The sequence below is a fragment of the Diceros bicornis genome, chromosome X, assembly GCF_020826845.1.
Source record: "Diceros bicornis minor isolate mBicDic1 chromosome X, mDicBic1.mat.cur, whole genome shotgun sequence".
Taxonomy (NCBI): Eukaryota; Metazoa; Chordata; class Mammalia; order Perissodactyla; family Rhinocerotidae; genus Diceros; species Diceros bicornis.
In genome coordinates, this window is record NC_080781.1 from 64,323,934 (window position 1) to 64,348,988 (window position 25,055).

The 25,055-nt window shown below is 40.7% G+C and overlaps 1 protein-coding gene across 10 annotated transcripts in view; it reads right to left on the bottom strand.

Moving 5' to 3' along the window:
• Positions 1–25,055, bottom strand: part of SNX12 (sorting nexin 12) — a 203,324-nt gene that overhangs the window by 132,524 nt on the left and 45,745 nt on the right. The window contains exons 5-6 of one of the 10 annotated variants that reach the window (XM_058536129.1): positions 7,054–7,101; positions 5,023–5,458 (exon numbers count right to left, since the gene is read on the bottom strand). The exons of 5 other annotated variants lie outside the window; for them this stretch is intronic. In XM_058536129.1, the coding sequence (XP_058392112.1) occupies positions 7,054–7,101 (48 nt within the window). In that variant the 3' untranslated portion in view covers positions 5,023–5,458. Of the gene's footprint in view, positions 1–5,022; positions 5,459–6,423; positions 6,860–7,053; positions 7,102–25,055 lie in introns of those variants that run through there. 4 more of the 10 variants (XM_058536131.1, XM_058536130.1, XM_058536127.1 and 1 more) reach the window with 4 other exon arrangements.

A 25,055-nucleotide genomic window follows, 5' to 3' on the forward strand; every position in this document is an offset into this window, starting at 1 on the left:
AAGTCCTAGCCAGAGCAATCAGGCAAGAAAAAGAAATAAAAGAGATCCAAATTGGAAAGGAAGAAGCAAAACTGTCAGCATTTGCAGATGCCGTGATTTTATGTATAGAAAACCCTAAAAAATCCACCAGAAAACTTTTAGAAATAATAAATGAATATGGTAAAGTTGCAGGATACAAAATGAACATACAAAAATCAGTTGCGTTTCTATACACTAACAATGAAGAAGCAGAAATAGAAATTAAGAATGCAATCCCATTTACAATTCCAATAAAAAGAATAAAATATCTAGGAATAAACCTAACCAAAGAGGTTAAATATCTGTACACTGAAAACTATAAAACATTGTTGAAAGAAATTGAAAAAGACACAAAGAAATGGAAAGATATTCTGCACTCCTGGATTGGAAGAATTAACATAGTTCAAGGGTCCACACTTCCTAAAGCAATCTATAGATTCAATGCAATCCCTATCAAAGTTCCAACAACATTTTTCACAGAAATAGAACAAAGAATCCTAAAATTTATATGGAACAACAAAAGATCCCGAATAGCCAAAGGAATCCTGAGAAAAAATTACAAAGCTGGAGGTATCACACTCCCTGATTTCAAAATATACTACAAAGCTATACTAACCAAAACAGCATGGTACTGGAAGAAAAACAGACACACAGATCAATGGAACAGAATTGAGAGCCCAGAAATAAACCCACACATCTATGGACAGCTAACTTTCGACAAGGGAGGCAAGAACATACAATGGAGAAAGGAAAGTCTCTTCAATAAATGGTGCTGGGGGGCCGGCACCGTGGCTTAGCGGTTAAGTGCGTGAGCTCCGCTGCTGGTGGCCCGGGTTCGGATCCCGGGCGCACACCGACGCACCGCTTCTCCGGCCATGATGAGGCCGCATCCCACATACAGCAACTAGAAGCAGCTATGACATACAACTATCTACTGGGGCTTTGGGGGGAAAAATAAATAAATAAAATCTTAAAAAAAATAAATAAATAAATGGTGCTGGGAAAACTGGGCAGCCATATGCAAAAAAATAAAAGTAGACCATTATCTTACACTAGACACAAAAATTAACTCAAAATGGATTAAAGACTTGAATGTAAGACCTGAAACCATGAAACTTCTAGAAGAAAACATAGGCAGTTTGCTCTTCAACATTGGCCTTAGCAGTATATTTTCAAATACCATGTCTGACCAGACAAGGAAAACAAAAGAAAAAATAAACAACTGGGACTACATCAAACTAAAAAGCTTCTGCACAGCAAAGGAAACCATCAACAAAACGAAAAGACAACCTAACAATTGGGAGAAGATATTTGCAAACCATATATCTGATAAGGGGTTAATATCCAAAATACATAAGGAACTCATACATCTCAACAACAAAAAAACTAACAACCCAAATAAAAAACAGGCAAAAGATCTGAACAGACATTTTTCTAAAGAAGATATACAGATGGCCAACAGGCACATGAAAAGATGTTCAACATCATTAACTATCAGGGAAATGCAAATGAAAACTACAATGAGATATCACCTCCAACCTGTCAGAATGGCTGTAATTAACAAGACAGGAAACAACAAGTGTTAAAGAGGATGTGGAGAGAAGAGAACTCTCATACACTGCTGGTGGGAGTGCAAACTGGTGCAGCCACTATGGAAAACACTATGGAGATTCCTCAAAAAATTAAGGATAGAACTACCATATGATCCAGCTATTCCACTGCTGGGTATTTATCCAAAGAATATGAAAACACCAATCTGTAAAGATACATGCACCTCTGTGTTCATTGCAGCATTATTCACAATAGTCAAGACTTGGAAACAACCTAAGTGCCCATCAAGGGACGAAGAGATAAAGAAGATGTGGTATATTGGGCTGGCCCCGTGGCTTAGCGGTTAAGTGCATGCGCTCCGCTACTGGCGGCCCGGGTTCGGATCCCGGGCACGCACCAACGCACCGCTTCTCTGGCCATGCTGAGGCCACGTCCCACATACAGCAACTAGAAGGATGTGTAACTATGACATACAACTATCTACTAAGGCTTTGGGGACAAAAAAAAAGGAGGAGGATTGGCAACAGATGTTAGCTCAGAGCCGGTCTTTCTCAGCAAAAAGAGGAGGATTAGCATGGATGTTAGCTCAGGGCTGATCTTCCGCACAAAAAAAAAAAAAAGAAAAAAAAATGGAATACTACTCAGCCATAAGAAATGATGAAGTCTAGCCATTTGTGACGACATGGATGGACCATGAGGGTATTATGCTAAGCGAAATAAGTCAGAGGGAGAAAGTAAAATACTATATGATCTCACTCATAAGTAGAAAATAAAAACAACAACAAGCAATCACATAGAGACAGAGACTGGATTGGTGGTTACCAGAAGGGAAGGGGGGAGGGAGGAGGACAAAACGGATTATTAGGCACATGTGTGTGGTGAGTGATTGTAATTAGTCTTTGAGTGGTGAACGTGTTGTAATCTACACAGAAATCCAAATATAATGATGTACACCTGAAATTTATATAACGTTATAAACCAATTTACCGCAATAAAAAAAAAGAATTAGAGCAGAAATCAGTGAAATTGAAAACGGGAAATCAATAGAGAAAATCAATAAAACCAAACCACAAGCTACTTCTTTGAAAAGATCAATATATTGAATTATACAACTGAATAGCACACTTTAAATGAGTGAATTGTGTGGTATGTGAATTATACTTCAATAAACCTTTTTTAAAAACTAGATCAAAACTATGGAAACAGTAAAAAGATCAGTGGTTGCCAGGGGGTAAGGAGGAGAGAGGGATGAATAGGTGGAACACAGAAGATTTTTAGGGTGGCAAAAGTATTCTGTATGATACTATAATGATGGATACATGTCTATACATTTGTCAAAACCCCGTAGAATGTACACCACCAAGAGTTAACCCTAATGTAAGCTATGGACTTTGGGTGATAATGAGGTGTCAAGGTAGGTTCACTGGTTATAGCAAATGTACCACTGATGTACCACTGTACCATGATTATAGGGGAGGCTGTGCATGTGTTGGGGCAGGGGGTATATAGGAACTCTGTACTTTCAGCTCAATTTTGCTGTGAATCTAAAACTGCTCTAAAAAATAAGGTCTATTTAAAAGGAAAAAAATTTTTTTAATCAGAGACTCTTCAAACACAATGTGAAATAACAACAACAACAAAATCCTGTACCTTTAAACTTTCTCTTCCATGGCTCCTTTTTAGGCCTAACAAAACTAGGTCCACAAAAAGCACAGTCTGTGTCTTCCTTTGCTATCTAGACTAAGAAACCTACCTCCTGCTCCTTAACTTGAATAGGCTGGCCAGAGAGCCTCATTAGGACCTCTCTTTAGGCTCCCTGTGACACTTCAACTCCAGGCATTCTGCTTCACTCTACCCAGACAAGTGACCTAATGAATTAGATCCAAAAGCTGATCTGCACTAACCATGGAGAAATTTTTACCTTTTATACTCTTACCATCTTCTCTATTTTCAACTATCATAGCCTGTCTACCTGACCTGTCCATCATTTTGCCATCTTCCCCAAAACTCAAGATCCAAGTCAAATGAACAAAAATATTAAAAACACTAATGGTAAATCTAACTAAAAATGCTAATGTTAAAAGCACTATTCTAGATGGAAAATGAATAGAAGACCTAATTTGTTACAAACTAGGAAACAAAGGAAGCTACCCTCCTTCAAATTGGCCGAATTAGCACTCATTGTAGCCTATCTCCAAGAGGTTCTGACCCTGAAACTTCTTGCTGTAGGCTGCTCTGACAAGAAATAACTAATTGCATATCTAGCTGTGAAGAATAATTCATCACATTATTGAATATCCATCTCATTAACTCTCCTTTCCACTGCCTGATAATAGTGACTATATATTGAGCTCTAAGTATGTGCCAGGAATCACGCTATACTCTTTATATATGTGTTTGTTTATTTTTTTATTTTTATTTTATTTTATTTTTTAGTGAGGAGGCCTAGCTCTGAGCTAACATCTGTTGCCAATCCTCCTCTTTTTGCTGAGGAAGCTTGGCCCTGGTCTAATATCCATGCCCATCTTTCCTCTACTTTATATATGGGACGCCTGCCGCAGCATGGCTTGACAAGCGGTGCGTAGGTCCACTCCCGGGATCTGAACCTGCAAACCCCGGGCCGCCAAAGTGGAGCGCGCGAACTTAACCACTACGCCACTGGGCCAGCCTCTATATATTTTTTTACTTAATTCTTACAATAACCACATAAGTATCATTAATCTATTTGATAGGTAAAGAAACTGAGTTTTGGAGAAGGTAAGTAATTTTGCTATGATCACACAACTAGTAAATGAAAGAGCCAGGATTCACTCTCTTAACTATATCTTTAAAATATGATGATCATCTCTTTATAGCCAATATTTCATCAGACAAAGACACTGCATTACAATTAAGCTTCTATCCATTTTAACTTCAAAGCATACTTGCCTTCTATTTAACCTTGCCTTTATAGATATTTTTATTGCAGTTCAATCTAAATTTCTTCATTCTTCAAGTCAAGTCAGGTCCCAAAACAGACTTAGTTCTCCCAGTGTTTATATTTCATGAATGCCACTCTACTGAACTTGTACATAACCCCCAGGGTCCTCTTCCCTTGATCTGCTGCTTATGGCCCAGGCCTTAATTTCTCTAGGGTCTAGATTCATCTCTATATTTTTCCCCTTCTTTGCTTTTTTCTTTCTTGTTCTTTTCTAGAGAACAAGATACTAGTCCATAGGGACTACTCACCTGGCTAGACCAGAATGACACAGACTGCCTCACGAACTGGAATTCTGACAGCCCAAGAGCTCAATGTCCCAGGTCACAAATGATGAAGAGGACTGTACAGGCAATAGCTTTTTTGTGATCTCTTTTCTGATGGCTGCTAGAATGAAAAAAAAAAAAAGAAATATTACATCTATAAGAGGAACCATTAAACTCTTTCATATTATTAGAGTAGAAATCAATGTAATAAGTCCCCAACATGACCATAAATAATTTTTCTGCTGTTATCAACCAATACCAAATATACAGCATTAATATAAAAACAGCTATAAGGCTCCTTGCCAGCTAACTCCCCTTCTCCATCCTATTGCCAGCAGTTATGCACCTCAGTATCCAATTATTTCAGTGTTCTTTCAGTTCATAATAAATGATAGCTAGAACTGAAAACATGCCAGATTACCATCACAGCAGTTAATCTTCTTAAGGTTTTCATAACCGGAGCTCTACATCTCCAATTCAGTCTCATTTTTGCTTTACATTTTCTCTTCTCCTATGCTTCTAGCTACATATCTTAATTATACATAGACACAATCATATCAAATAGAGTCAGCGCAATTGAGATCAACACTCTCATGCTAAAGTAGATCCTACACAGTCCTCTATATATTGTGGGTTGCAGATGGTTCTGGAAAAGAATAGAAAAAGATTATTTCAAAAAATACATTTTTAAAGCTCCAATTTTCTAATTACAAAAAGACCAAAATTTACCACAGTCCATTGGCCACATTCCTATCAAAATTATGATCTATTGTCATCTTCAGTTCCAATGGTGGCATTAATCACTTACCAAATATACACCAATTTCACATTTGTCATAGTCAAAGTATTCCAAAGCTGTCAAATTGCTTCCCAGCTACCAATACCAGTTCCAAAATTTCCCTAAGATCTAAACAAAATAATTTCAAAAAGTTTCCTTAGTATACCATATAACTAATAATATTTTAACAATAATGACTTTATAGTCTAGATTAAAACTAATCACATAGATTCCAATATTATCTTCCATTGTACCCCTAATTGTACCCTCTGCTTAAGCAAAAAAAAAAAAAAAGAAAGAAAGAAATATCCACCATTTCCTAAAACTTTCTTGCTTTTGGTCTTGCTCATCCATTCAGTCTCTATCTCCTCTCCTTAACTCTGGGTGTCCCAAATTTTATTGTTTTCCTTGCAAAACTCTTAATTGGAGGCTGTTCATTTTCCTTAACTCAGCCTTCTCAATAAGTCAAGATCAGGTTAGCATCGTCTCATACCTTCTTCATTGGATCCTCAAAGTATTATTTTACCATCTTCCCTCAACAGCCCTTCTTCCTTCAAAGTTCATACTACTCAATTTTATCACCCACTCATACGTTAAATGTCAACTTCCAGGTCTCTCCCCTACATTCACTGAGGACCTTGGTACCAACTGTTTTCCTTTCCCCTTTTCATCCTGAAAGCCTTCATTATCCCCCTTGATGACCTAACACATCCAAACCTCACAGCTCCTTGACATATCCTATTCTAATTTCTTCATCTCAACTCCAGTTTAACGATCCATTTCTGTAGTGACACCTGGAATAGCTCTACCTCCAAAACCAAACAGAGTTGTCAAGTTAAGAAGCAAATTCACCTGTTATTTTACCCTCAAATGAGTTTATTCAGGAATAGACAAAAGAATTGCAATTTGGGGTGTGCATGCTATGGCGAACCACGGGCAAATCTGGAGAACAAAAGAGGGGAGCTTGGTTTTTTGGGGTTTTTTATTGATGTCATAATAGTTTACAACATTGTGAGATTCCAGTTGTACATTATTATTTGTCAGTCACCAGGGAAGCTTGGTTTTATAGAGCAAAAGGGGGAGTATGGAGGGGCTGTTTAAAACGAAAGTCCATTGGGGGAAAGTAATAGTTCAGGGCGCCAGTGCCTTCTCAACAACTGAGCTGCTGCATCTCTCATTGGCTGGGCTGTTGCCAGGTGGGGAGAGAAATCTTCCTTCAGTAGTAAAGTAGTTGTACTTCCCATCAGTGATGCAAGCCCACATATCCTCCTGTTTGAATTAAGGATATATGATAGGGTGTGAGAGCTCCCCCTACAGGCCTTCCCGACTCCAATTTAGTTGCAGTTTCTCTTATTCATTTGAGTCCACTCTCAGAACTACCTGTTTTTCTACCTCTCCTACACCTTATGCTCCTTGAATTTACCCTTAAACTTCCAAGGCCTTTAATTCATCAACCCTGTTACCTATTCTCCAAGGCCAAGATGTCCTTTGGACTTCACTTCCTTCTCTACCTAGGCAAGATTACATGGACAGTGGGACTTCAATGACAGTAACCAGCACTCTCAATTCTCCTATCCCCTTGATTTTCCACCACATCTATTCCGCCAATCTCCACCCACAATTCAACCCAACTACTTATATTTTACATTCCTGTTTACAGATTACAAAGTGCTACAGTCATGTATTGTTAATGATGGGGATGTGTTCTAAGAAATGCATCATTAGGCAATTTTGTCGTGTGAACATCATAGAATGTACTGGAGGGGAACAAAAGTTGCCACACCAAAATGTGTCCCTTTAACATGAGGATCATTTTAGGTGGATTATTTTTAAGAAACAAAAGACTCAGAAAGTTTTTCTTTTTACTTCCCTCTTTAATGCCTAAAAGAATTCAGATAAAAAAAAACCTATCTCAGGAAGCGAGCTATCACCTTAGCATAACATGAACTACGTGGTAGACAGGGAGGAACCTAGAAAAGCCTGTTTGATGGGCTCCCCTGTGTGTTTTTCTGTTTCTGTGTGGCCAAACAAACCCTTGTTTTCCAAACATTTGCTCCATTTCACCTACTTGTGAATTTTCTTCATTCCCTTTGAAGTCCCTCACTCTCCCCACCCCCAATGGTATTTAAGGTGAGAGCTTCAGCCATTATGGTGAGGTAGTCGGTTTTTCTGGGTTTCCCCCATGTATACATGTTACATTAAACTTGTTTGTTTTTCTCCTGTTAATCTGTCTCATGTCAATTTAGTTCTTAGACCAGCAAAAAGAACTTATAAGGATACAGGAAAATTTCTTCTCCCCTAAAATACTTATACAAACCAAGATGGTATAGCCTAGACTATATGGTACTAATCTTATGAGACCACCATCATATATACAGTCCATTATTAACTGAAATGTTCTTATGCAGTGCATGACTATACTGAGTAAAATTCTATACACCTGACCATGAGTTTCCCCTCCACCCAATCGATCTTCCACTGCTGTAAGAATGATCTTCTAAAACATAAATTAGGCAAGACTTCAGGAATGGCAGAGTGGGGGCCTCAGCAAATCCTCTTCCCCCAAAGACAACAGAATAGGCTGGGAAGATGGCAGCATAGGAGGACTCTGAACTCACCCCCTCCCACGGACATATCAAATTTACAAATACCCTTGGAACAATTACCCCTGAGAAAGAACAGGAAACTGGATAAAAAGAACCCCCACAACAAGGGACAGCACTGACTGAGGTGGAAGAGGCAGAAATACCTTTCTGGAGAGGAAAAAAACACATTTGAGCCACAGCACTTCACGGCCGGGAGCAATCTTAAGCCACATAGGGGATCTGCCCCACCATCCAATGCCAGAAACATTTGTGTGCTACCACACTTGGGGCCAGCCCCACCCAGCTGCACTACTGAGAGAGGTGACCACAGCCTTACAGGCCAGAGGCCACAGCAATTGTGAGCTCCTAGAGTAGCAACCAGTCATGCTGGGGGCCTACTCACTTGACAGAAAAACTGCAGCAGGAATGTGCTATTAAACATTGCAGCCAACTGTGTTGGCGGGTACCCTCATCCCAGTAAAGTGACTGAAGGGACCAAGGCAGCCCCATGCAGCTGAGCCTTACAACCAAGCAGCCAGGGGGACAGCCTAGCCATCCAGTGCACCTGCAGTAAGAACAACCCTGCCACAACAGAAGGACACACGTAGAAGGACACAGGGGCATTCCCAGAACATTTGGAACTAGTGACAAGAGGGAAGCACATTGCTGGGCCTCATAAGGCATCTCTTACTTAAGGTCACTTCTCCAAGATTGGGAGACATAGACGATCTACCTAAAATATAGAGCACGTATTTTCATGAGCACAGAGAAATAGGTAAAATGAGGAGACAAAGGAATATGTTCCAAATAAGGGAACAGGACAAATCCTCAGAAAAAGAACTAAATGAAACAGAGATAAACAATCTACCTAATAAAGAGTACAAACTAATAGTCATAAGGATGCTCACTGATCTTGGGAGAAGAATAGATGAATACAGTGAGAACTTCAACAAAGAATTGGAAAATATAAAAAAGAACCAATCAGAACTGAAGAATACAATAAGAGAAATGAAAAATTCACTAGAGGGTATCAATGGCAGAGTAGATGATAAAGAAGAATGGATCAGTGAGCTGGACGAAAGACTAGAGGAAATCACCCAAGCTGAACAGATAAAAAGAAAAAGAATTAAAAAGAATGAGGACAGTCTAAGGGACCTCTGGAACAACATCAAGCACATTAACATTCATATTATAGGTGTCCTATAAGGAGAAGAGAGAGACAAAGGGGCAGAGAATCTATTTGAAGAAATAATAGCTAAAAACTTTCCTAACCTAAGGGATGAAACACACATCCAGGTACCAGAAGCACAGAAAGCACCAAAAAAGATGAACACAAAGAGGCCCATGCCAAGATACATTATAATTAAAATGTCAAGAATTAAAGATAAAGAGAGAATCCTAAAAGCTGCAAGAGAAAGGCAACAAGCTGCATACAAAGGAAACCCCCGTAAGGCTATCAGCTGACTTCTCAGCAGAAACCTTATAGGCTAGAAGGGAGTGGCACGATATATTTAAAGTGCTGAAAGGAAAAAACCTACATCCAAGAATACTCTATCTGGCAAGGTTATCATTCAGAATGGAAGGAGAGATAAAGAGTTTCCCAGAAAAGCAAAAACTAAAGGAGTTTATCACCAAGAAACCAGCCTTATGAGAAATGCTAAAGGGACTTATTTAAGTGGAAAAGAAAAGACCAAAAACAGGAATAAGAAAATTACCAAAAAGAAAAAAGAAATCACTGGTAATGGCAAATATACAGTAAAGGTAGCAGATCAACCACCTATGAAGCTAATATGAAGGTCAAGAGACAAAAGTATTATAATTATATATTACCATGATAAGAGGTTAATAGATACACAGAAAAAAAAGAGGCTAAATGTGATACCAAAAACATAAAGTGTAGGAGGGAGTAAAAGAGTACAGCTTTTAGCAAGAGGTCAAACTTAAGAGACCATCAACTTCATATAGATTGCTATGTACATAGGTCATTATATATGAACTTCATGGTAATCACAAACAAGAAACCTATAATAAATACACACAAAAAACATAATACTAAAGAAAGTCATCAAACCACAAGGGAAGAGAGCAAGAGAAGAAGAAAGGAACAGAGAACTACTAAAACATCCAGAAAAAAAGTTAAAAAATGGCAATAAGTACATACTTATCAATAGCTACTTTAAATGTCAATGGACTGGATGTTCCAATTAAAAGGCACAGAGTGACTGATTGGATAAAAAAATAAGACCCATATATACGCTGCATACAAGAAACATACTTCAGACCTAAACACACTCACAAGTTAAAAGTGAAGGGAAAGGGGCTGGCCTGGTGGTGCAAGTGGTTAAGTGCGTGCACTCCGCTGTGGCTGCCTGGGGTTTGCCGGTTCGGATCCCGGGTGCGCACCAACGTACCGCTTGGCAAGCCATGCTGTGGCAGCATCCCATATAAAGTGGAGGAAGATGGGCATGGATGTTAGCCCAGGGCCAGTCTTCCTCATCAAAAAGAGGAGGATTGGCAGATGTTAGCTCAGGGCTGATCTTCCTCACAAAAAAAAAAAAAGTCAAGGGATGGAAAAAGATACTCCATGCAAATGGCAATGAAAAGAAAGCTAGGGAAGCAATACTTAGATCAGATAAAATAGACTTTAAAACGAAAACTGTAACAAGAGACAAAGAAGGGCACTACATAATGATCAAGGGAACAAGCCAACTAGAGGATATAACACTTGTAAATATCTATGCACCCAACATAGGAGCACCTAAATATAAAGAGCAATCATTAACAGACATAAAAGGAGAAATAAACAGTAACACAATAATAGTAGGGGACTTTAATACTCCATTTACATCAATGGGTAGATCATCCAAACAGAAGATCAATAAGGAAACGTTGGCCTTAAACGACACACTAGACCAGTTGGACTTAGTAGATATATACAGAACATTCCATCCAAAAACCTAAGAATACACATTCTTTTCAAATGCACATGGAACATTCTCCAGGATAGATCACATATTAGGCCATAAAACAAGTCTCAATAAATTTAAGAAGACTGAAATAATTCCAAGCATCTTTTCTGACCACAATGGTATGAAACTACAAATCAACTACAGGAAGAAAATCAGAAAAGTCACAAATATGTGGAGATTAAACAAAATGCTACTGAACAATGATTGGGTCAATGAAGAAATCAAACGAGAAATCAAAAAATACCTAGAGACAAATGAAAATACAACATGCCAAAATTGATGAGATGCAGCAAAAGCAGTTCTAAGAGGGAAGTTTATAGCAATACAGGCCTACCTCAAAAAACAAGAAAAACCTCAAATAAACAATCTAACAGTGCATCTAAAGGAACTAGAAAAATAAGAACAAACAAAGCCCCAAATCAGTAGAAGGAAGGAAATAATAAAAATCAGAGCAGAAATAAATGAAATAGAAACTAAACAACAATAGAAAACATCAATGAAACTAAGACCTGGTTTTTTGAAAAGATCAACAAAATTGACAAACCTTTAGTTAGACTCACCAAGAAAAAAAGAGAGAAGGCTCAAATAAAATCAGAAATGAAAGAGGAGAAATCACAACGGACACCTCAGAAATACAAAAGATTATAAGAAAATACTACAAAAAGCTATATGCCAACAAATTGGATAATCTAGAAGAAAAGGATAAATTCTTAGAATTATACAACCTTCCAAAACTGAATCAAGAAGAAATAGAGAATCTGAATAGTCCGATTGCTAGTAAGGAGATTGAAACAGTAAACAAAAACCTCCCCAAAAACTAAAGTCCAAGACCAGATGGCTTCCCTGGTGAACTTTACCAAAGATTCAAAGAAGGTACCAAACATTAATACCTATCCTTCTCAAACTCTTCCAAAAAATTAAAGGGGAGAGGATGCTTCCTATCTCCTTCTATGAGGTCAACATTACCCTGATACCAAAACCAGACAAGGACAACACAAAAAAAGAAAATTGCAGGCCAATATCACTGATGAACATAGAAGCAAAAATCCTCAACAAAATACTAGCAAATCGAATACAAAACATTAAGAAGATCATATACCATGATCAAGTGGGATTTATTCCAGTGAGGCAGGGATGGCTCAACATCTGCAAATCAATCAACATGATACACCACATTAACAAAATGAAGAATAAAAATCACATGATCATCTCAATAGATGCAGAGAAAGCACTTAACAAGATGCAGCATCCATTTATTATAAAAACTCTGAATAAAATGGGTATAGAAGGAAAGTACCTCAACATAATAAAGGCCATCTGTGACAAACCCAAAGCTAATAACATACTCAGCAAAGAAAAACGGAAAGCTATCCCTTTAAGAACAGGAACCAGGGGCCAGCCCCATGGCGTAGCGGTGAAATGTGTGCGCTCCACTGCTGGCAGCCCGGGTTCGGATCCTGGGCACACACCGACACACCGCTTGTCAGGCCATGCTGTGGCGGCATCCCATATAAAGTGGAGGAAGATGGGCATGGATGTTAGCCCAGGGCCAGTCTTCCTCAGAAAAAAGAGGAAGATTGGCATGGATGTTAGCTCAGGGCTGACCTTCCTCACACACACACACACACACACACACACACACACACACACACAAATAAATAAATAAATAAATAAATAAAAACTTAAAAAAAAAAAAAAAAGAACAGGAACCAGATAAGGATGGCCACATTTGCCTCTCTTATTTAACATAGTATTGGAAGTCCTAGCCCAAGATATTAGGCAAGAAAAAGAAATAAAAGGGATCCAAATTGGAAAAGAAGAATGAAACTGTCACTATTTGCATATGACATGATTTTATATATAGAAAACCCTAAAGAATCAACCAGAAAACTTTTAGAAATAACAAATGAATACAGTAAAGTTGCAGGATACAAAATCAACAAACAAAAATCAGTTGCATGTCTATATACTAACAATGAAGTAGCAGAAAGAGAAATTAAGAATACAATTCCATTGGGGCCGGCCCCCTGGCTTAGTGGTTAAGTGCACGCGCTCCGCTCCTGGTGGCCCCGGTTCAGATCCCGGGCGCACACTGACACACCGCTTGTCTGGCCATGCTGAGGTGGTATCCCACTATACAGCAACTAGAAGGATGTGCAACTATGACATACAACTATCTACTGGGGCTTTGGGGAGAAAAAGGGAAAAAAAAAAAAAAGGAGGAGGATTGGCAATAGATGTGAGCTCAGGGCCGGTCTTCCTCACACACACACAAAAAAGAATACGATTCTATTTACAATTAGAACAAAAAGAATAACATACTTAGGAATAAATTTAACCAAAGAGGTAAAAGACCTGTACACTGAAAACTATAAAACATTGTTGAAAGAAATAGAAGACACAAAGAAATGGAAAGATATTCCATGCTCGTGGATTGGAAGAATAAACATAGTTAAAATGTCCATACTTCCTAAAGCAATCTATACATTCAACACAATCCCTCTCAAAGGTCCAACAACATTTTTCATAGAAATAGAAGAAAGAATCCTAAAATTTATATGGAACAACACAAGACACTGAATAGCAAAAGGAATTCTGGGAAAAAACAACAAAGCTGGAGGTATCACACTCCCTGATTTCAAAATATACTACAAAGCTATACTAACCAAAACAGCATGGTACTGGCACAAAAACAGACACACAGAACAATGGAACAGAATCGAGAGCCTAGAAATAAACCCACACATCTATGGACAGCTAATTTTCAACCAGGGAGCCAAGAACATACAATGGAGAAAGGAAAGTCTCTTCAATAAATGGTGCTGGGAAAACTGGGCAGCCATATGCAAAAAAATAAAAGTAGACCATTATCTTACACTAGACACAAAAATTAACTCAAAATGGATTAAAGACTTGAATGTCAGACCTGAAACCATGAAACTTCTAGAAGAAAACATAGGCAGTTTGCTCTTCAACATTGGCCTTAGCAGTATATTTTCAAATACCATGTCTGACCAGACAAGGAAAACAAAAGAAAAAATAAACAACTGGGACTACATCAAACTAAAAAGCTTCTGCACAGCAAAGGAAACCATCAACAAAGTGAAAAGACAACCTAACAATTTGGAGAAGATATTTGAAAACCATATATCTGATAAGGGGTTCATATCCAAAGTATACAAAGAACTCATACATCTCAACAACAACAATAAAAGACTCAATTAAAAAGTGGGCAAAAGATCTGAACAGATGTTTTTCCAAAGAAGATATACAGATAGCCAACAGGCACATGAAAAGATGTTCAGCATCACTAATTATTAGGGAAAGGCAAATCAAAACTACAACGAGATATCAGCTCACGCCTGTCAGAATGGCTATAACTAACAAGATAAGACATAACAAGTGTGAGAGAGTATGTGGAGCAAAGGGAACTCTAATACATTGCTGGTGGGAATGCAAACTGTTGTAGCCACTATGGAAAACAGTATGGAGATTCTTCAAAAAATTAAGAATAGAACTACCATATGATCCAGCTATTCCACTGCTGGTATTTATCCAAAGAACTTGTAAACACGAATGTGTAAAGATATATACACCCCTACGTTCATTGTGGCATTATTCACAATAGCTAAGACTTGGAAACAACCTAAGTGCCCATCAAGGGACAAATGGATATAGAAGTTGTGGTATATATACACAATGGAATACTACTCAGCTATAAAAAAAAAAAGATGAAACCTTGCCATTTGCCACAACATGGATACACCTTGAGGGTATTATGCTAAGCGAAATAAGTCAGAGGAAGAAAGTCAAATACCGTATGATTTCACTCATAAATAGAAGATAAAAAGAACAACAAACAAACATATAGAGACAGAGATTGGATGGTAGTTACCAGAGGGGAAGGGGGAGGGAGGAGGGCAAAAGGGGTGATTCACACATGTGTATGGTAATGGATGGTAATTAGTCTTTAGGTGGTGAACAGGATGTAGTCTACACAGAAATCAAAATATAACGATGGGGCCGGCCCCATGGCTTAGCGGTTGGGTGCACATGCTCCGCTGCTGGCAGCCCGGGTTCGGATCCCGGGCGCGCACCGACACACCGCTTCTCCGGCCATGCTGAGGCCGCGTCCCACATACAGCAACTAGAAGGATGTACAGCTATGACATACAACTATCTACTGGGGCTTTGGGGGGAAAAGAATAAATAAATAAAATCTTTAAAAAAAAATAATGATGTACACCTGAAATTTATATACTATTATAAACCAATGTTACCTCAATAAAAAAAAAAAGCAAAGGTATAACTGTACAAAATGGTCAAAAACCATTTCTGGACTCTGGAAATAAACCAAAATTAAACAATAAATTAAGAAGTGTCTAAGAAAACCTATTGAACCTTGGGTATGAACAGTGGAAGTTCATGGTGTTTTAGCCCGCGGCTGTTCACATCCACCCCCAACTCCAAGCTCCATTTGAGCTGATTTTACAAGGGCAGGGTGAGCCAAGCCATAAAACCCAACAACTTGGTTGCTGGAGGGGAATTACTTGTTTAGGAATAAGCATAAAAAAAGTCCTATGCCCAGGGGTGTTGAAAACAATAGTAAACTCCTTAGATCAGGGAAAACTAACATCATAGTTACCTGAGGTCACAATATTGGTTGAAGTAATCAACAGAACAGCAGGCCTACCCAAAAGTTTAGCAGAGAGACCCAGAAAACAAGACATCCCTAGTGGGACTTGAAAAGCTCCCTCATATCCCTGGTGCTCTAGAAGGCTATGCATATGTGCAAGGCTGTACTCAAGCTCAGGGTACTGGAAAGGTCCCTAGTTATCTACACTTCCCTGGCTGAATGTGAAGCCTTGCACAGGCACAGAGGAGACATGAGAAGGCCTAGCAGAAAGTAAAAATCAGGGAAGACTTGTAAACTCCCTGAACTTTGAATATGCTTCCTAAACCACACACAATTCATCAATAAAGGATGGAAGACAATACTGGCCCAAGGTGTTTAAGGACAACCTCTAACAAGTCACTGGCTGACCACTAAGCTATCCTGACTCAGTTATGACACCTGGGAAGCAGGCTTATAAATAAAAAGAATTTTTAAAAAACTGAGCAGGAACGCCCATTAGAATGGCTATAATCACCAAGACAAAAAACAATAAATGTTGGAGAGGCTGTGGAGAAACAGGAACCCTCATACACAGCTGGCAGGAATGCAAACTGGTGCAGTCTCTATGGAAAACGGTATGGAGATTCCTCAAAGAATTAAAAATAGAAATACCTTATGATACAGCTATCCCACTACTGGGAATCTATCCAATGAACCTGAAATCAACAATCCAAAGAGGCTTATGCACCCCTATGTTCATTGCAGCATCATTCACTATAGCCAAGAAGTGGAAGCAATCCAAGTGTCCCTTGACTGATGATTGGATCAAGAAGATGTGGTATATATATACAAAGGAATACTACTCAGCCGTAAAAAAGACAAAATCGTCCCATTTGCAACAACATGGATGGACCTGGAGGGTATTATGTTAAGTGAAATAAGCCAGAAAGAGAAAGACAAACACCATATGATCTCACTCATATGTGGAATATAAACCAACACATGGACAGAGAAATCTGTATTGTGGTTACTGGGGGCAATGGGGGTTGGGGGTGGGCACAAGGGGTGAAGGGAGACGTGTATATGGTGATTGACAAACAAAAATGTACAACCAAAATTTCACAATGTTATAAACTATTAAGACATCAAGAAAAAAAAAAACTGAGCTGGCGGCCCGGGTTCGGATCCCGGGCGCACACCGACGCACCGCTTCTCCAGCCATGCTGGGGCCACGTCCCACATACAGCAGCTGGAAGGCTGTGCAGCTATGACATACAGCTATTTGCTGGGGCTTTGAGGGGAAAAATAAATAAATAAATAAAATTCTAAAAAAAAAAAAACTGAGCAGAAACATCAACAGGCTACAAACAGAAGTGGAAACAGAATCTACAGGATTAGTCCAGGCAAGTCACTAAACAAATAAAAAAAGAAACAAGACCACAACAACCTCTGGGGGGGTGGGGATAAGAACCTGAGCTTAACCTTTTGAGGAACTGCCAACTGTTTTCCAAAGTGGCTAAACCCACTAGGATGGCTACAATCAAAAAGATAGACAATAAACAAGTGTTGGCAAGGATATGCAGAAAATTAGAACCCTCATACACTGCTGGTGGGAATGTAAAATGGTACAGCTGCTTTGGAAAACAGTGTGACACTTTCTCAAAAGGTTAAAAATAGAGTTTCTGTTGACCAACCCGGTTCGTTTTGCCTACTGCATGATTATGCCAATCACGAGTTTGCAAAGAGAAAGGATTTAATCACAAGGCAGCCAAACAAGGAGGTGGGAGAACCAATCTCAAATCCACCTCCCCCAAAAATGGGGATTAGGGATATTTATGGGATAAGGGGGCGGGGTGGTCTGAAGTGGGAATAGATAAGAGGTAAGGAGAAGTAAGGTAACTGATGATCTGCGCAAGCGTAGTCAAGCTTCATGGCTCTTCATAGGACACATGTTCATAAAATGGTGGCATTAGCATGATCTGATGGTGGAGTTTTCAGCTCCTTGACGTCAAAGGGTCACTTATTGGTCATCCGCCGCAGGCCAATTTGATGAATTGGTGGTCTCAACTGGCCTGAACTAGACAAGGAGTCAATTCTCAGTTCCTGAAAAACTTAAGCACCCAAGCATCAGAGATGTTATCTATAGGGTGGGCTTTAGTAATGCATTATCTAACTTTTGCAAACAGACAACTGAGTATAGTTAAAGCAAGTTGGCCTCCAGCTTCACTACCTACCAATATGACACAAAAAGTGGAAACAACCCAAAATGTCCATCAATTGATGAGTGGATAAACAAAATATGGTATATTCATATAATGGAATACTATTCAGACATAAACAGTAATGAAGTAAGTACTGATATGTGCTACAACATGAATAAACCTTGAAAAAACTATGCTAAGCAAAAAAAAGCCAGACCAAAAGGCCACATATTGTATGATTCCATTTATATGAAATATCCAGAGTGGGCAAATCCATAGAAACAGAAAGTGATACTGAACCAAGTGGGCTCACCTCCTGGTGAGTTAAATAAGACTCTACACCAGTGGACACTGTCTCACAAAGTAAAGTGTATTTGCAGCAAATAGGAGGCCATGAGGAATCATTTCCAAAGTCATGGCGCCCCCAAACAAAGGGAAGCAGGAAATTTTATTTTGGTTGGGGAATGAATATTCAAAAGGGAGAGGCGGGTACACTGCAGATTATGGTAATGAGGCTTGATCTCCTCCTGAAGAGATCTTCGCATTAAAAATAAGGCAAGGTCATGGGCGTAGCTCTTGTAGGGAGGCTTGGTTAGCTTCAGGGTGGTTGCTGGTTGTGTCTCCTTAACATAAAAAACAACTTGGAAAAACAGTTAAATGCTTCCAAACCCACCCTTGAGTTCCTCGGGGCACTAGTCAGTGACAAATCGCTCCTCTAGTTTTATCCTGCTCCTCATTCTTGAGGGGCACAGGTTGAAGGTCCGTCTTCTGTAACTGCTTCCTGCTGAGCATGGGCGTTGTGATAGGGACCATTAGAGCAGCAAAATTTATAGCTAATCTTCAAATAGGTTTGCAGGTCACCAGAGGCATACGAATTGTTTGTAACAACCATTTGTAATTTTATAGCCTCAATGTGTTTAGGATCTGGGCATACTTGCTCCCCTTCCCCCCTCCACATTCCACTAGCTCTTTATAGTCTAGCTACTGGGTTGCCCATTTCTCTGATGGACCTAGTCTTGCTACCCAGGAACATGCAACCTCCTTGTATGGGGTTGGTTAGGATCCAGGGCAAAGCCTGGGGTGAATAGCCAGTCATTACTTATCTGCATAGTGTCTGGGAAACAAGAGCTTCAAATCAGAGAGTGGTTTGCAGGAAAACAGAGTCATCAATTGTCTGTGATGATCTCTCTTGATGTTCAGGCGTGGGCACCTTTTTTACCCGTGTGTGGTGGATCCAAGGAGTGACTCCTAATTTTAGGGAAGAGTGTGTGGTTAGTAAGACCAAGCGAGGTCCTACCCAAATAGGATTTAGCTGATCTTGGGATGAACCGCTTTTCCAAGTTTTAAGATAGACCCAATCTCCCGGCTCATATGGGTGGAGTTTGACCTCCTTAGGCAAGGGAAGACAGAAGTTTCCATACTTATTGAGTGCATCTACCACCTGCTTCAGATTGATTATGTGTTTGATTGCCATGTAAACCTTTGGGTCTGGGTTTGTGAGCAAATCTGAGTCCTTAGGGAATGGCCTCCCATAGGTCATTTCAAAGGGGCTAAGCTTCAGTTTGCCTTTTGGAGCTGCCCTTATCTGAGTGAGGGCTACTGGCAGTAACTTTAGCCAATTTTCCTGCATCTCTTGGCACAATTTAGACAAGGTTTTCTTTCTTTCTTTTTTTGTGAGGAAGATCAGCCCTGAGCTAACATCCATGCTAATCCTCCTCTTTTTTGCTGAGGAAGACCGGCCTTGAGCTAACATCTATTGTCAATCCTCCTCCTTTTTTTTACCCTTTTTCTTCCCAAAGCCCCAGTAGATAGTTGTATGTCATAGTTGCACATCCTTCTAGTTGCTGTATGTGGGACGCCACCTCAGCATGGCTGGACAAGCGGTGCGTCGGTGCGCGCCTGGGATCCGAACCTGGGCCACCAGCAGCAGAGCGTGCACACTTAACCGCTAAGCCATGGGGCTGGTCCCATCCCAAGGTTTTTCTTTAAAGTTTGATTTGCCCGCTCAGTTTTTCCAGACGATTGTGGTCTCCATACGGCAGGTAGCCTCCATTTAATTTTTAAAACTCTGGCTACTTCAGAGGTTAATTTTGATATAAAAGCTGGCCCACTGTAACTCTGAATTGATCTAGGCAACCAAAAATGGGGAATTATTTCTTTTAACAACATTTTTGTTACTTCACTCGCCCTCTCTGACCTACAAGGACAGGCTTCAATCCATCCAGTAAATGTATCCACAAACACCAAGAGGTATTTGTACCCTCCGGGGGCTGTGGGCATAACAGTAAAATCAATTTGCCAGTCTTCCCCCAGTAAAGTTCCCCAAATTTGAGTTGCTTTGGCCAGGGGAGGTATAGGAGGTCTGGTTTGTACGTTATTCTTCTGGCAATGAGTTCCTTTATGCCTGGGGTGTTTACGACCTTCTTCAGCCATAGGTATAAGGTTTCTTTTCCATAATGGGTAGAATCGTGAGCACTTTTTTTTTTTTTGGTGAGGAAGATCAGCCCTGAGCTAACATCCATGCCAATCCTCCTCTTTTTGCTGAGGAAGACCAGCCCTGAGCTAATATCTATTGCCAATCCTCCTCCTTTTTTTTTTTCCCCCTTTTCTCCCCAAAGCCACAGTAGATAGTTGTATGTCATAGCTGCACATCCCTCTAGTTGCTGTATGTGGGACGCTGCCTCATCATGGCCGGACAAGCAGTGTGTTGGTGCGCGCCCGGGATCCGAACCCGGGCCGCCAGTAGCAGAGCGCGTGCACTTAACCGCTAAGCCACGGGGCCAGCCCACATGAGCACTCTTAAGGAGCCCACAAGCTGTTTGTTTGGGGACACAGATCTTCCCTCGTGGGTTTATCATCCAGCCTTTAGCTATTGGGGACCACTGATAACCCTGTGTTGTGGCTTCTCTTACTTCATCAGGGGAATACACTGGTGTAAACTCATAGAAGGGTAGAGTAGGAATTAATGGTAATTGGAGAAGCTCTCCTGATATAGCAGCCCTTTTTGCAGCTGCATCTGCCAAGTTATTCCCTTTTATAGCCTCTGATTCCCCACTTTGATGGCCTCTGCAATGGACTACAGCTACCTCTTTGGGGCCCTGTACTGCTTCCAGCAGTTTAAGGATCTCTGGCCCATGTTTAATTTCTTTTCTGCTGCTATTAAGGAGTCCTCTTTCTTTCCAAAAGGCTCCATGAGCGTGAATTACAGAGAAAGCATATTTAGAGTCTGTGTATATGGTTATTATTTTTTCTTTTCCCGATTCCAAAGCTCTGGTTAATGCAATTATTTCTGCCTTTTGGGCCAAGGTGCCTGGTGTCAGCCCCTTGGCCTCTATGGTTGCATGCAGAGACACTACTGCATAACTTGCTCTTCTTTGTCCATTAATCATGAAGCTGCTCCCATGTACAAACCATACTTCCTCTGCATTAAACAATGGTTCGCTTTGGAGATTCCTGTGGCTAGAGTAAACCTGACCAATCACTTCTGGGCAAGCATGGGTAATAGGCCCATTGGAATCAGGGACAGGGTAGCTGGGTTTAAGGTATGACAGGGCTTTAAGGAAATCTGAGGGGAATCTAGCATCATAGCTTGATATTGTAATATTCTATTCTGGGATAGCCATAAATGTCCTTTAGTCTCTAGTAGGCTAGAGACTTGATGAGGGGTCCACACCATCATAGGTTGGCCCATAGTCAGTTTTTCTGCTTTCTTGATTAAGAGGCAGGTGGCAGCTACAGCTCTCAAGCATGGGGGCCATCCTTTCACCATGGTGTCTAGCTGCTTTGAGAAATAGGCTATCACTCTTTTTAGGGGTCCCAACATTTGGGTTAGCATGCCCATAACTATTCCCTGTCCTTCAGGAACATATAGGTCAAATGTTTTACCCAGGTCTGGTAAGGCCAGTACAGGCGCTTCCATTAGCAAGTTTTTAAGCTTATTGAAAGCTTGGTCACATAGTGTATCCCGTTCAAAGGGGTCCGTTTAGGGCCCCAGTAGTTTATCGTAAAGAGGCTTAGCAATTAATCCAAAGTTAGGCATGCAAATATGGCAAAAATTAGCCATCCCCAAGAGTCCTCATAGCTACCTACAAGTTTTTGGTGGAGTAAGCTGGCATATTACCATTTTCCTCTCCTGCGGAAGGCTGTATTGTCCCCTTGAAATGATGAACTCCAAATATTTTACAGTCTCTTTAGATATTTGTGCCTTTCCTTTAGACACTTTATATCCGTTACTAGCTAAAAAGTTCAACATAATTATAGTGTTTTTATCGGAGATCTCCTTAGTAGGGCTGGCTATTAGGATATCATCCACATACTGTAACACAGTACTCTGTTTTAATTTTAGTTCCCTTAAATCTCAGCCTAGGATTTCCCCCAAAGATTGTAGGGGAGTTTTTAAACCCTTGGGGTAAGACAGTCTAGCAATACTGTTGCTTCTGGTGGGAGTCTGGGTCCTCCCATTCAAAGGCAAATATCTCCTGGGACTCAGGATCCAATGGGATGCAGAAAAAAAGCATCTTTTAAATGCAGGACTGTACAGAACCTTCTGTCCCCAAGGAGGATAGTTAGCAGGGTGTATGGATTAGGTACTACAGGATGTATGTCTTGGACAGCCTCGTTGACAGCCCTAAGGTCTTCAACAAACCTATATTCTCCTGTTCCTGGTTTTTTAATGGGTAAAATGGGAGTGTTCCATGGGGATCTACATGGCTTGATCAATCTCTGTTCTAAACGCCTATTAATTACAGGAAGGATTCCTTTTATGGCTTCTGCCCTCAAGGGGTATTGTTTCACTAGGGGCCAGTGATCTATCTGCTTCAATTTTACCTTTACTGGCATGGCACTGGCTGCTCACTCCACCTGTCCTTGTGCCCATACTTCCGAGTTAACTCAGCTTAAAACATTTAGGGGAATCTCTTCCTTCTCAGGTGCTGGTGTATCCTATAATAGGGCCATGAGCTCAACTCCCTGACTTTTGGGAACTTAGATCTCTATTTTATCTTGTTCTCAGCTTATTGAGGCCCCTAACTTAGATAGTATACCTCTACCCAGAAGGGGAACAGGGCATTCTGGTACATACAAAAAAGAATGCTTCATCAATTTTGATCCTATTTCACAGGTCAAGGGCTCCAGAAACCTTTTGGTCTCTCCCTTTCCTGATACTCCTTTTATGTCACACTTTCTTTTTGAAAGGTTTCCCTTTTGGGTATTAGCACCAAGAACGTAGTTCCAGTATCGAGCAACAATTCAACATGCTCTCCTCCTACTGTTAATGTCACCCGGGACTCCTTGAGGGAGATGAGGATTTGGTTGTCCAGAGCCAACTGAGGAGCCCCACAGCCCCGTCACTTCTCACCTATAGTCAAGGGAAGTTGCCACGGCTCAGTCTTGTTCAATCCTCCCTCTATGGGGACAGTTTGGACAGTCCTGCAGCCACTGCCCTTCCTGTTTGCAGTACATGCACTGGTTAGCCCCCAGCTTTGTTGGTGGCTTTCTGGTCCCTCGGTGGGGGCCGGGGTCACTCACCCATGGTGTCTTCCTTCTCTCCCTCGGTTACCTTGAGTAGACTGAAGGGCCACAGCTAACAGGGCAGCTTGCCTTTTCATCTTCTTGTCTTCCTTTTCATGCTCAGCTTCATCTCTGTTACTGAACACCCTAAATGCAGCCTCTACTAGTTGTGCAGGGTTAGTATCAGGACCTATAGCCAACTTTTGGAGTTTCCTACGGATGTCTGGAGTACTTTGAGATATGAAATAGGTATTAAGAACCACTGTACTGCCCGGGGCCTCAGGGTCCCAATTTGTATATTGCCTGAGGCAGTCCCACAGCCTCTGAAAAAAAGCAGAGGGGTTTTCCTCAGGGCCTTGTTGGACCTCTCTCAATTTCAACCAGTTAATGGGTGGCTGGCTTACCTATTTTCATGGCTTTCAAAAGAAGACCCCAAAAATGTCCTAGCTTTTCTCGATCATCAGGATCATTGGGATTCCACCCAGGGTCAGTCTTTGGTACAGCCTGTTCACCAGGCCTGTGAATGTCTGATCCTGGATCATATTCATTATCTGCTTGTTCTCTAAACAGATGACTTTTCCTCAGCTGTGAGGAATGTAGTTAACAGGCTTTGAATATCTGTCCAGGTTGGATTATGATGGAGAAGATTCCCCTTATCAGGTTTATGAATTCCTCTGGGTCAGCCCTCAATCCTTCCAATTATACAGATCAGAGGTGGAAAAGGGGATGTGTACATTAATAAATCTCCCCTCACAATCAGGTACCTGTCTTAGGGGATATAGCCCAGGTTTTTAACTGGTTCCTAATCTAGTTGTACTATCTGGGAGAGGAGGGTGAAGGGTCTTTGGTTGTTGGAGAGTCCAATTCCCCCTAGAGGGATTGCTCGGGGGGGACAGTAAAGAGCTTGGCCCTGTCACAGCCTCTGGCTTAAGCAGGGGTGAGGTAGAGGAATAAGGTGGAGGTCACTCGGTGCTCATCAGCTGGTCTAGTGGTGGGGCCAAAGCTGGAGTATCTGAGCGAGGTGGACTCTGAAGTGGGCTTTTCTTAATCTCATGGTTCCTGATTTGGAGGAGCAGGTCCTCCTCATCAGAAAGATCTTCTAATATGGGAAGTATGTTTGAACTCTTAGATTCAACCTTTAACCCTTCATTTAGACATAGTGCCATGAAGCACTGGACATAGGGATTTCTTCCCATTTCTTGGTCCTTTTGCAAAATAGATCTAATTGTAGTATGGCGTTAGCATTTAGGGCCCCATTTTCTGGCCATTTTTCCCCATCTTCCAATTCTGGAGGATGCAGCTCAATGGGCTTTCCTCAGGGATGGAGCTTGCTCCCTCCATATTCTAGCGCCTTTTCTTACGGTCTGTTTCCAATCTTCCTCTGGGATGGAGCTTGCTCCCTCCATGTTCTAGCGCCTTTTCTTATGGTCTGTTTCCAACCTCCCGGGATGTAACAGTTAGTGGTGATGCAGATGCCACAAGGTTGTGCCCAGAGGAGGTTTAGCACCCTAATAGCCTGAAACTAGACCCAGGCTGCATAACTTAATCCTTAAAGGCAAAATAAAATGGGTGGACTCTGGGTTTCAC